General features: G+C 37.5%; 1 protein-coding gene and 1 non-coding gene across 4 annotated transcripts in view; one reads left to right on the top strand and one right to left on the bottom strand.

Annotated features, from left to right (window-relative positions):
- Nucleotides 1-4,124: 4,124 nt before the first annotated feature.
- Nucleotides 4,125-4,196, bottom strand: TRNAP-AGG (transfer RNA proline (anticodon AGG)). The gene has a single exon. It is a non-coding gene; the product is annotated as a tRNA-Pro (tRNA).
- Nucleotides 4,197-4,359: 163 nt separating this feature from the next.
- Nucleotides 4,360-12,138, top strand: part of LOC148873553 (uncharacterized) — a 57,963-nt gene continuing 50,184 nt past the window's right edge. Inside the window, exons 1-2 of one of the 3 annotated variants that reach the window (XM_088961878.1) lie at nucleotides 4,360-4,570; nucleotides 4,915-5,080. In XM_088961878.1, the coding sequence (XP_088818004.1) occupies nucleotides 4,925-5,080 (156 nt within the window). In that variant the 5' untranslated portion in view covers nucleotides 4,360-4,570; nucleotides 4,915-4,924. Of the gene's footprint in view, nucleotides 4,835-4,914; nucleotides 5,081-12,138 lie in introns of all 3 variants that reach the window. The other 2 variants (XM_088961879.1, XM_088961880.1) reach the window with 2 other exon arrangements.

The raw sequence follows: 12,138 nt of genomic DNA, 5'->3' as shown, positions 1-12,138 counted from the left end.
ATTTGTAATATCGACACGTTGACGAGGTGGGGGAACATGAACAAAGCTGATAACACGCTTCTGTAACCTCCAATTGGCATCTATGAAGTGACTACTTATCACAATTTACTCAATCCTTTGGTTTCGTAACTTCAAAGGTCAGTGGTTATGCTAATCTTTGAACTATCCTTTAAAAGATTTTTTCAACTTCTTCTTTTGATCCTCATACATAGCTACATAGTCGCTCTTTAGTGTCTTCCAATAAATCTTCTCAAAAGATGGATTACACATTTTCATCATAAAAAGAAACATTCATCTTCCACTATAGTAAATGGATGCTCATGCATAAGAACCAAATAAACAATTGTTTCTCTCATTTTGGAATGGCATACTTTGTGGCAACAGTACGATCTAAGAGAGGAAGACCCACAATTTCTACATCAGCATTGGAATTTATGGATTGAAAATTTAAAGTCATTTGCTACTTACGTTGTTTATTAGATTTTAGAACCACTTTTCTTAGTATGCATAATTTCAAATTCTGACCCATATGACTTGTAGCTCTAGTAGATTGTATAGATAATTACTCTTGCAATGGACACATTGCGCCTTCTTTATTCCATTAACAATTTTTACCTTTTTGAACTCCAACCATACATATGAAGTTTTCTATCTTTTTGACTTCGATATTGGGCCATCTTCATTAACTTCAATAGGACTCTAAAATCCAGTTTGAATACCATTTGTGTTAGAAGGAGTAATTGCAATGTGATTGTTTGTAACTAAAACAATTATCGATGTATTTAAGTGCAAACTTGAGCTACTTCTCCATTTCATTAGTTGTATATGTGTGTGTGTGTGTGCGTGTGCACATATGCATGGGCATGCATGTGTCCTACGTGTATGTCATACAAAATTTTAGAATTGAAGGTAAGCACATTGAAGACACAAATAAATGCAGCAATGATCATTAAATATGGCATTCACCATAGACCCAATATTTACCTTTCACCCCTCAAAGTGAAAACCCTTTATCTTCTCTTCAGCTAATGAAGGGTTAGATCAAGGGTTTAAGTGCATAGAAAATTCGGATCCTGTATCTGCGACACAGTAAAATGTTTTTATTCTTAATTGAACCACAAATGACCAAACTTGTCCAAGCCAAGGATAGTAATCCCCTAAAATAATATATTCACAAAGCAAATACAGTCTTAATCTCATCGGTACTCTTAATTGAATCATAAATTCCCAATGTATGGTTGATAGATATTATATGGTTAGTGTGTAAGGAGTAGATTAGTACTTGTTTATTGTCAAAATTGAGCAGCAATAAAAAAATAAAAATTATCCCTAATTTTATAAATTGTAATAATGCTTCAAACTTCAAATCAATTTATCCTTAATTGCCTAAGAGAATTCCCCACAAGTGACATAGAATCAAATAAGTAAAATTGTTTAATATATAATAGGAATAGAATCTAATATAGTTTTTTATTGCGCTAGTAATAGCATGTAATGAAATTTTTTACTCTAGTAATAGCATAAAAACAATTAAAACTTTCTCATTCTACAGTTATTTTTTTTCATAGTTCTTGGTATGCTACGGTAATAATTAAATTGATTTAGATTTGAATTCACGGAACTGGAAACCATTAGCTATAACCCCACAATTAGACATGGGCATGCCAACCCCTTGTTAATGTTGGAAGCATCATATGAATATGATCTGCCATTTTATTGAGTTTTGTGGATTCACAAATACTGCAAGTTAGGATGGACGGTGGTCTTTGTGGTTTTGGGATTGATTGTTACCTTTGAATGTTGGACAACTGGTTATAGAGTAGTTGATGAGAGCCAATCAGCCCTTCCAACTTCAAACTCTTTGAGCTGTAGAAAGGACAAAGAAAAACCCGAAATCAAGAAGAAGAAGAATCAGAGAGATTGAGACCTAAGACTTGAGAGTATTGCTAGTCCGCTGGCGCCAGGCGACGACTCGAATGAGTTTGAGAGTGAAACAGCTTAAGGCAGGGTTGCAGGCTCGCAGTCTCATAGAGTCTCAAGAAGCATAATATGTATAATAAGTATTCACACACACACACACACACACACACACACACACACACATATATATATATATATAGTCGTATCTTATTCGAAATACTCAACGGCTCGGCTCGTGGCTCGAGTTGTTGTGTATTTGAGTTCGACTCGAATAAGATATGACCCATGTATAGAGCTCAAATTCAGCTCGAAGCTCGACTTGGTCTGAGCCGAGCTCGAATAGCTCGTGAAAAGTTCAGTTCATTTCCACCCCTAGCTTCAACCCTATGCTCGGGCTAAGTGGTCGTAGTGGGATTGGATGCAAATTAGGTATTTTATATACATTATTGGGCTTTTGGAAAAGTGTCCTACAAGGCACTTAAATCATATACCTTAAGGCTTATATAATGGCTTAGCAAAGATATTTATAGCCTTGTAGGACATATTGGACATGAGTAATCCTCAAAGTCATGTAACAACAAAATTGGGTGGTAGCCCTTTGACAACCTCTATGTGTATTTATTTTCTTCACTCCTCTATGTATTGATTGATCAAGTATAGTAGTTTGATGCCATCACATAACCGTTTGCAATAAGAAAAAAATAATCCCATGATAGTTGGTACCAAAGAACAAATTGGCTCTTGTGTCACCTACAACGCAAACTCTGATGGATCAAGTAGCATGTACATGCATGGTTTTGACCCTATGCTCAGGCCAAGTAGCCATAGTGGAACCGAATGTGGATTATATATCCTATACAAGACTATTGTCAAGCACTTTGATAAGTGTCCAGTGAGGCACTTCGAACTTGTACATTAAGGCTTATATAATGGCTTTGACAAGATGTTTGCAGGACATATTGGGCACAAGTTATCCCCTAAGTTGTGCAACAACAAAATTGGGCAATAACCATTTCAACAACTTATCTTTGTGTTTACTGTCTTCAATCTTCTATGAATAAGATGACCAAGTAAGGTGGTTTGATTCCATCATGTGGAGAAGACCATACAGTTGACATTGTTAAATAGTATGAAGCATCAATAGTGTGTATGAAGGCATTACTAAGGAGTTGACATTTTTGTGCAAGGTATTTGATAGTTTAGAAACTAGATTTCACATGGTCAAACTAGATTTGGTGAATTTCCTAACTTGACTTGGGAACCGATTTCCTAGTGATTTTGAATTTTGAAATTTCAATCTCGTTTTTGCACTAAATCGGACTAGATTTGAAACCCAAATCAAAACTGATTATACCTGATACGAAGACCACAGCATGAAGTTCTCAGAATTGTAGTGCACACCCAATATCAATCCCAAAATCAACCTCCAACTAAAGATGGTGTGGTGTGTATACGAAATTGATTCAATAACATTGCTTTAATAAAACTTATTTCCAACTTGCTTTGATCAAAGTGGGTATGTGAACTTGATGTCCTTTGATATTTTTCTTGCAGAAAACATAGTAGATAACTAAGGAAATCATTAGCTATCGCAATTGGGTCGAAGTAGGGTTTATAGGATGCAAGGAAAAAAAGAAGAGAGCAAGAGATTTGAGAGAACTAGGGTAAATCTTCCCTTCTGTCGTAGTCCCTTATACAGAGCAATATACTAATTTAATTAGAAATTGATCCGAATCAAATTTGGATTACTATTTTGTCTTTAATTGATAAACATTATTTTCTTGAGATAATGGGTGCTCCATATCCAGATTTATACTCATTTTTAACCCAAATCAAGTTATCATTAACTAATCATATTAGTAATTGGACTTAAGCCCATTTTCTTTAATGATTCACGTCCCAATGTATTGCATAGCCACTTGGCCCAAAATATTATATGGTGTGAGACCTACAAATGTTTCGCACAAGTCCATACTTGCATAATCATTAAAACATTGATTCAAAATGTTTAGGTCATAATTGAAAATTGGTCTAAATTCAATGTTTGTTTTAAACACTTGCTTAAGAGCTAATCTCATAAATTTCATCAACACATTAGTGGTCATGTATCTTGCTAATCATTGAATAGTCTCCAATTATGAGCTACCAAACACGACGAGCTTCCAAATGTACACGTTAATTTTCCCCCATATATTAAAAATTGTGGGGCATTCCGAGAATTGAACTCGGGACCTCTCGCACCCTAAGCGAGAATCATACCACTAGACCAAATGCCCTTTGTTGGTTATTATTCAATCTTGGCTTTTATAAAATCGTATAACTTGTTATATGGCAATTGACAAATAAGTGGGTGCTATGGTTTGGCCTGGATGGGCTTAACCTCGGGTTGGACCATGCCTGAGCCCGAAGTTTTAACCTTTAGTGTGGTTGCAGTTCGGCAGGACCGATCCCGCGTCTCCTCATTCGGAATAATGCCAGGTAGCCATCTCAACTACCATGTCACCGGCACGATGCAGCCTCGTGGGTTTAAGACAAATTCTCAAAAACCCGGATCTGAAAAGCCTCTATCAATCGTTTCGTCGTGGTGGAAGTGGAACAGCGGAAGAATTGCTGATTGAAGAAGGAATAAAAAATCAAGGAGAGGTTGAATGTAATGCCTCTGTGTTTGTTTATCTTCTACCATTTTCTTCTAGTTTCTTGATTATAATTATGGACTCCATTTGCATCAGATCAGATTAGACTAGGCTAGATTAGATTGTGGTGTAAAAAAAATTTTATTTTTTATTTTTTCCATGATTTCGACAACAGTGGGAATTTCTTGAAATTTCCTTTGTTGACCTATAACCAGGAGGCGGAATGTATTGCTAACCTCGATTCTTCAACCATATCTATTGAATTTAATATTTTGGCGATCGTGGGTGCTCCATTACCTTCCTTTTATTCGGGTTCTAGTACATATTTTGGGTCCTCATGCTTTCTTCTTTGTTCATGCAGCCTGAGATTCATGGCAGGGCCGGGGAGCTCCATGCTGTACTCGTTTCTTCTATTTGCTGTCATCCTCTCGCTTCAGGAGATGTATAGAGGGAAATTAGCATCTTCAGAGTTATTTACCATACTCGGAGGCTTCATCAGCTCTCTAATATTCGTTGTATTGCTAACAGTGAGTTTTTAATTGATCCAGTGGTTTTTTACTTAGGTATCTTACTAATATTTCATACATGTTTTTTCTTTGTCTTGTGAACTCTTGTAATAATTTTTTTTTTCATAGTGTTCTGTTTCATTTTCCATATATGCAACCCCATATTTTTCTCCTGTTTTTGTTTCCATGTGCAAATGTCCTTGTAGAGAGCTAAATTCTTTGAACTAGAGTTGGTTAGAGGTGCGACTCGTTGGAAGTATATCATATTTCACATTTTCACTAATCTATATCATTTGTTTGTTTTTTCTTTGTGTTTATCTGTATGTATGCTTCTATAATATCAGCCATACCAAGGTTTTAAGTTTTAACTTTCATTGAGCGATCTTTTAAAGTTAAAGATTTCCTATCGGTTCAGATTGCCACCAATAGGAAATATAGATAGAATTTGTTGGTATTATTTTCATCACCAAGCACATATCAGATAAGGCATCTGATATCTGACTCAGCACTAGTGAACCGTAGTAAGCATTGTCATAAAGCATATGTTCTTCTGAAGCAATTTACACATTGGCAGTTTGGCACCGAGTACGAACACGTGGTTAGGAGGTTGGAGGGATGAATCCAAATGGAAGCTTTGTTAAAGGGAGTGCATCAAAATATGATTTCAAAAAACTCATGAAGACCAAAAATAGGGCTGCAAATGGTATCCATTTGTCTGAATTAATTTCAAATCCAATCTGGTTAAGGGTGACACAAATTCAATTCTTTTATAATTGGATTGAATATGGATCCACCCATACAATCTGATTTGTTCCGATCTTTAATATTTAAATATACATGCTTCTACTAACTTAAAATTCATGTTGTTCTACTAGTAAATTTGGTTTAGTTGTTGTTGATTTACTAAGTTCAAGTTTCATATAAGTTATTTTTTGTTCATCTTATTCATGGTATACAATTTCAATGTCCTTTTAGTTCATTTTATTAGTAATATATAATATCTTGATGAATTTTAGTTTAATTTGCTAATGCTATTCCAATCTCAATCAGATTCCAATATAAATCCGATGGATAACATTCAATTCAAATCAAAATATTAATGAATCAAACTTGACTCTTTGATTATCTGATTAAACCCGACCCATTTGCAGCCCTAGACACAATTGCCTGATAAGGCAAATATGTATGTCCAGGAAACACAGGAAACAGAGTACACCGTTGGGGAACCATCTTCACAAAAAGTGAGGTGGCAACTGGAAATCACCATGAGAAATCACCATGAGAAAACAGGCCAGAACCACCATGGGAATCTTTTTTGTTTTTAAATGGTGACAATGCTGACAATCAGGCTGTGATGCAACTGGTAAAAACAGGATAATGCACCATTGGCATGGAACCCACCAAGGACGCAATATCTAAAAATAGGAAGACTATGTGAAGAAAGGATCATCAAAAGTTCTGAAGAGATCATCAGAGTACTCTCAACCAACCCATACAATCCATTGGGATTGTCATTCTCTTCTCTTCAGATTCAGCTAGAGAATCCCTGTCAAACCTTCCCCAGCCTATTATCTCGTTTTTGGCAAATCTCTTGTAATACACTTTTGTCAATTCTCAGACTATAGCCTCACATTATTCCGTGTAGTGATCCTAGTCTGGTAAGAGCATTACCGCAAACTCAAAGCTACCCCTATGACATCAGTTCCAAATACTGAAAGAACCAATATTTTGTCCTTATCATGCCCAAACCACCATATTTGCCCCAGTAATGTAGGGTATTTCTTGAAATCAAGCTTGCAACAAGCGATCTTCCGCAACTGTCCAAAATTGTTTTCTCTGATCCATCTTGTATGTCACGTGTATCTTGCCCAGATCTATAATCACTGGAACTGGAGCATCCCTACCAACAAAATTCAACAATATACTGTTTTAAATGAAATAGAAAAGGTCAAAATTGATCTAAACAAGAAAAATAGGAATAGATATGCATGAGGAAAGAAGTATGAATGCAAAGAGGGAGAACAGGAGAAACAGAGATTTTTAAGAACCAATGAATTTCTCCTCATGTTTCATATGGATTATTGAAATTCCAACTTAATTTTAAAAATTATAAAAAAAGAAAACTTTAGCTGTAGTTAGTAGTTACCCCCCCCATTTTACTCAAATGAAAGAGTCCTTTTACTGTCTCCTATTGAATCCCAATTGATTACCTTTTTCCTCTGCAAACTTTAACAGTCAGCCAGACCTTGAGTCACCAGATATTTGCTAGTTGTCATGTCAGCCTCTAATCTCTTAGCTTCCATTCAATTGACTAATTTTAAGTTCATAAGTTGTTAATTTCTGTCAACTTTTTTTTTTTTTTTTTTTCTTTTGATCAATCCCATAAATGGTAGTCTTCTCTAATTTGAAAAAATGGCTACTTTTTCCTCTTCATTGTTCCTAGTCCTATACCCTTGGATTTTTTTATAGGTTATCTACTTCAAACTATTAATATTGCAACAGACTAAGGGGGTTCATGGTTGATTGTTGTGGATCCCCTAGGGAGTCAGTTGTTGTCTAGTCAAGAGTTAGCTCTGGATATGTATTGGTTGTCATATGGACCTTCCCCATACACTACTTTTCAGGTATTTTTGAATTGATTGATATTTCCATCTAAGGTGGAAAACTTGGAAAATTGTCTCATCATATATTTCATTTTCATTATATAGGGTTGGGAGGAGAAAACTTGTCATATTGTTTTAGAATTATTTGTTGGTAGAGTAGCTCATAGGGTTTTGACAATAGATGATTTTATAGACTCTTCAATAGATTCATGGTCAAGAAAAGGAAGCTGCTATTGAAGTGACCTGAGGTAGGTCAATAATCAAGTTAGGTTCCACCCCATTATAGGATGTAGTCAAACTTAGCTTTGATGCATGTTCTCCTTCAATTTTAAGGTTATCGAGGTAAGGCTATTAATGCAGGTGCCAGATGTCTGATATGGAGCTTTATGAAATTTATGTATTTTTAAAATTTTAGACGGCAGGGTTATTCTGGTCATTTCACTGTTTATTGATGGGATTTGGCCTTATAGTTTTATTTTATTTTATTTAAATCTATTCAGGTTTAGGTTGTGTTAAAATTTCAATCATTGGTTAAGTAGTTTAGGAGCTATTGGGTTTTCTTGAGTTGAAGTACAATAATTCTGCAATCAGCCATTACAGCCATCAATGGCTCATAAAACCAAAATCCAAGAACTCTAAAATATTGAAATTGATCCAAGTACATTCTTCTTGTGTTTACATCATAGCCCAAAGTTTTCCTGTTTCAATTGTTTTGGCCTTTTGTTCTGAACCATCTCTGAACATTTTTGTATTTGGTTGTACTCATAAATTCATATAATCTTTCATCCTACTAAATATAACCTCAAACTGTTATGGTCCCGCACTTAGGATCTCGTCACGGGTTGGTCCACGGTGAGAAGCCCTGCTTTCCCTTGCGCCTTCCCTTGCGTGCAAACTGAATGGGTGATTTGTCCAAGAGACCACCCGAACTCTTCTCACTCTTTTCTTGATTGGAAAACTGAATGCCTTTATTTCAATTCGTAGCTCCTTAAATAGGAGATTACAGAAGGAAATTCCTAATTAAACTCAAACTCCAACTTGAACTCAAACTCCTAATTACCTACTCCTAATGGTAACTCACTCTTACTTAAGATAAGATAAAGATAAGATAAGGAATAAGGGATAAGGAATGGTGTAGCTGGCGGCGAGTTGGCGGCAGAGCTGATGTGGTAAGATAAGTGTGGGCCCAGCCTGATGAGCTGTCATGTGGGCCCCGCCCTAGTGCTGCTACCGGGCGGTGCATGCGTCTCGCGGTGCTGCTGCCGTGCGGTGCGTGCTGCTGCCGTGAGGTGCGTGCTGCGCGCTGCCGGGCGGTGCGTGCTGCGCGCTATCGGCAGTGTGTGCTGCTGTGCGGTGCTGCCAGGCGGTGCCTTCTGTGCGTGCTGCCAGGCGGTGCCTGCTGTGCGTGCTGCCAGGCGGTGCCTGCTGTGCGTGCTGCTGCCTATGACTGCGCAGTGTGCTGCCGGATGGTGTGACCATAACACAAACCACCACCTAGACCCCCAATTTTTGGAATTTTAATAGTTCTTCACAAAGGGATTTCTTTTTGCATTTTAATGGAAAAACTGCTTAGAGTGCCTCCAAATTGTATTGTCTCATACAATCCGTCATCGTAAACGTCTATACAAAGTTTCATAAAGAAGTTCCATCCCTCTACTCCTTTAACTGTGTCTGCTTTCTGGAAACACTTCTTTTCATTGTTTGATTGCAGGTGGTCTCCTCCACTGGAGTTGATGAGGCTGTTTGGTGCTACTTTCTTCTCTCCTGCTAGAAAGAGTGGAAAAATCCTTTGGAGATGTACAAGGGCAGAGTCTTGTGGTGTGTTTGGGAGGAAAGAATTCACAGTTATTCAGGTTCAAGGATAGGGAGGGAGGAATTAAGCAAATTGTTGACAATATCATTATCAAGGTAGCACACTGGGTTAAAACTCTGGAACTATTTGTCCCCTTCTCCCTTGATGCTATCAGCAGAAAACAGTGGCTGATTCCTCTATGGGTAAGCTGCAAGTAGCTGAGCTATGGTGCCCTCCACCAACTTCTTTCTTCAAGTTAAACTTTGATGGTTGCAGTTTAGGGAACCCGGGGATTTCAGGGATTGGAGGAGTGTTCAGAAACAATGAAGGGAATATAATTGCTATATATTCAGATCTGATTGGGATGGGAGACCCAACAAGGGCAGAACTTACTTCTGTCCTGATAATCTGATAGGCCTAAGAAGAGCAAAGTCACTGAACTGAACAGATATCATTATTGAATGGGACTCAAGGTGTAAAGATGGCTGGAGAGTAACTTGTATGTGGAGCCACAAGCATATGATGGGTGAAATCAGAAACCTGATGGAGTAGATGAGGGTCAACGTCAAATGGGTATCTTGGGCTGCTAACAATCAGTAGACGAGTTTGCAAAACAGGGTGCTACAAGAAACAATATGTAATGGGGCTTGATAAACCAGGGGGAATTGTAATTTCAATAGCAGGGGTGGCTAGCTACCTATCTAAGCATATAATGTATATAACCTTGTCTCTTATTATTAATAAAATATCTTTGACAGTTACTGATCCCCACACCCTCAGAAAAATCCATCCTTATACTTAGTATTTTTATTTTCTATTTTTTCACAGGCTCACAGCCCTGAAGATGATTTGCAGTTGCAGTGGTTTAACTTAGAACCTTTTTTTTGATGAATTTAACTTAGTTGATTTATAGCCTCAAGGATGATTCACAGCCCCAAGGGTGAATTCCACAGTCCTATTAATGTTTTCCTTTAGTACTAAAATTATCAATAAACACCTCTTGGCCCGTATTTACCCTCATAGTCTCATTTTTGGTTCTTAGTTTCTCCACATCAATTTGGTTTTGAAACATTTGGTAATGGTCTTACATCGTTTGGTATCAGAGAAGATGATCCTAGATAAAGTATTTTTATGTACTCTCCTAGTCTGGTCCCATTAGGCATGGGTATTCTACTTATTGCTAAGATTTTTCCCAATCCTTTTTTTTTGATCAGTAGGATTATATTTTATTAAAGGCAAACTGTAATGTTACATCAAGGCGGGATTATTTCCACCCTGAACAAACAAAAGATTACAACTTTGCCCAAAACATTTGCTGTCTTAAAGCCCCCTGCTTGGCTAGGGTGTCTGCCATCCCATTTGCTGCTCTTCTCACTCATTTAAAAGTCACTGTTAGTTCCCTTATTATGCTTTCAATTTCCTGAAGGGTATGTCCATAGATCCATGGGATTTGGTTACTTCATTTTGTCCAATAAATGACCACTTGGGAACCCTCTTCTACCTCTAATTAATGAAATCCAAATTGCTTAGCAAATTTTAAACCATGGAATAGTCCAAATAGTTCTGTTTTCAAAGCATCACCATGCTCTAAAGGTCCTGAATATAAAGCTAACACAGAACCTTTAGAATCTCGGAAGATACCTCCTAACCCAACCATGCTTTGACTACCAATAAAACTTCTGTTGAAGTTAGGTTTTACGTAGTTGTTTGCCAGGGGTCTCCAGTCCATGATTATTCTTTCCTTTCTGTTAACAGATGTTATTTTATATATGTATAGTACTGCAGGGGTACTATTGTATTTTTCCTTTTCTTTATGTTTAGTTGTTGTCGCTCTAGTATAAATATAACATACTGCGCCGCCTGCAGTATCTTTTTGGGCTCTCAGTCCTCTTGTCTCTCCTCTCCTCTCTCCCTTTCTCTCTTCTCCCTGTACAACATGGTATCAGAGCAGGACGCCCAGGTCTGAAGGGTGAAGTCGAGCAGTCTGTCTTTTCCTCTTCTTCGTACCAGATTCCCAACATGTAGAAGACTTTGTTTCGTGGGTGACAGACTTGGTATCATCTGTTGTTCGGCTATCCTGATGTTCTACTGAAGTAACCTCTTTTTTACATCTGCTATTCGTCTGTCCTGATGTTCAACTGAATTAACCTTTTTTTCTCTCTTCTCTTTTCTGGTCGTGTGCCTGCGCTGGACCTGTACTAGGTCTGCCGATTGGATGTGAGGTGAGCTGCACCTCTTTCTTTTCCTTTTTTGTGGGGTCGTTTGATCCCTGTGAAACTGTAGGTCGTAAGGACCTCTTTTATGTGCTGCAACAACAGCTTTTTTGGTGGTCTGAAGGTCTGGAAGTGGCCGGTACCTTTTGTAACAACTTTTTAAGGCTGTGTTCCTCTTTTGGGTGTTGTTTTTTTTTGAATCTGAAATCATGAATGGTGAAGATTCTGCTACATCCGGTGTTTCCTCAACGCTGAATGGAATGAGTGGGGGTGTGGACCTATCATTTCCCGGCTGTTGTCCCTCTTGATGGTTTAAATTATTTAGAATGGTCAAGAGGGATCAAGCTGTATGTCACTGCAAGGGGGAAGATAGGTTATATTAATGGGAGAATAAAAGAACCACATTTTGGGAGTGCTGAATATGATAGATGGAATCAGGAAAACAACATGGTTACGTCTTGGCCTTTAGTC

Source organism: Nelumbo lutea, chromosome 1, assembly GCF_056320005.1.
Source record: "Nelumbo lutea isolate HS-2025 chromosome 1, American lotus-T2T, whole genome shotgun sequence".
Taxonomy (NCBI): Eukaryota; Viridiplantae; Streptophyta; class Magnoliopsida; order Proteales; family Nelumbonaceae; genus Nelumbo; species Nelumbo lutea.
The sequence above is the reverse complement of the archived record's forward strand: the minus strand, read 5'-3'. Positions and strand labels throughout refer to the sequence as shown.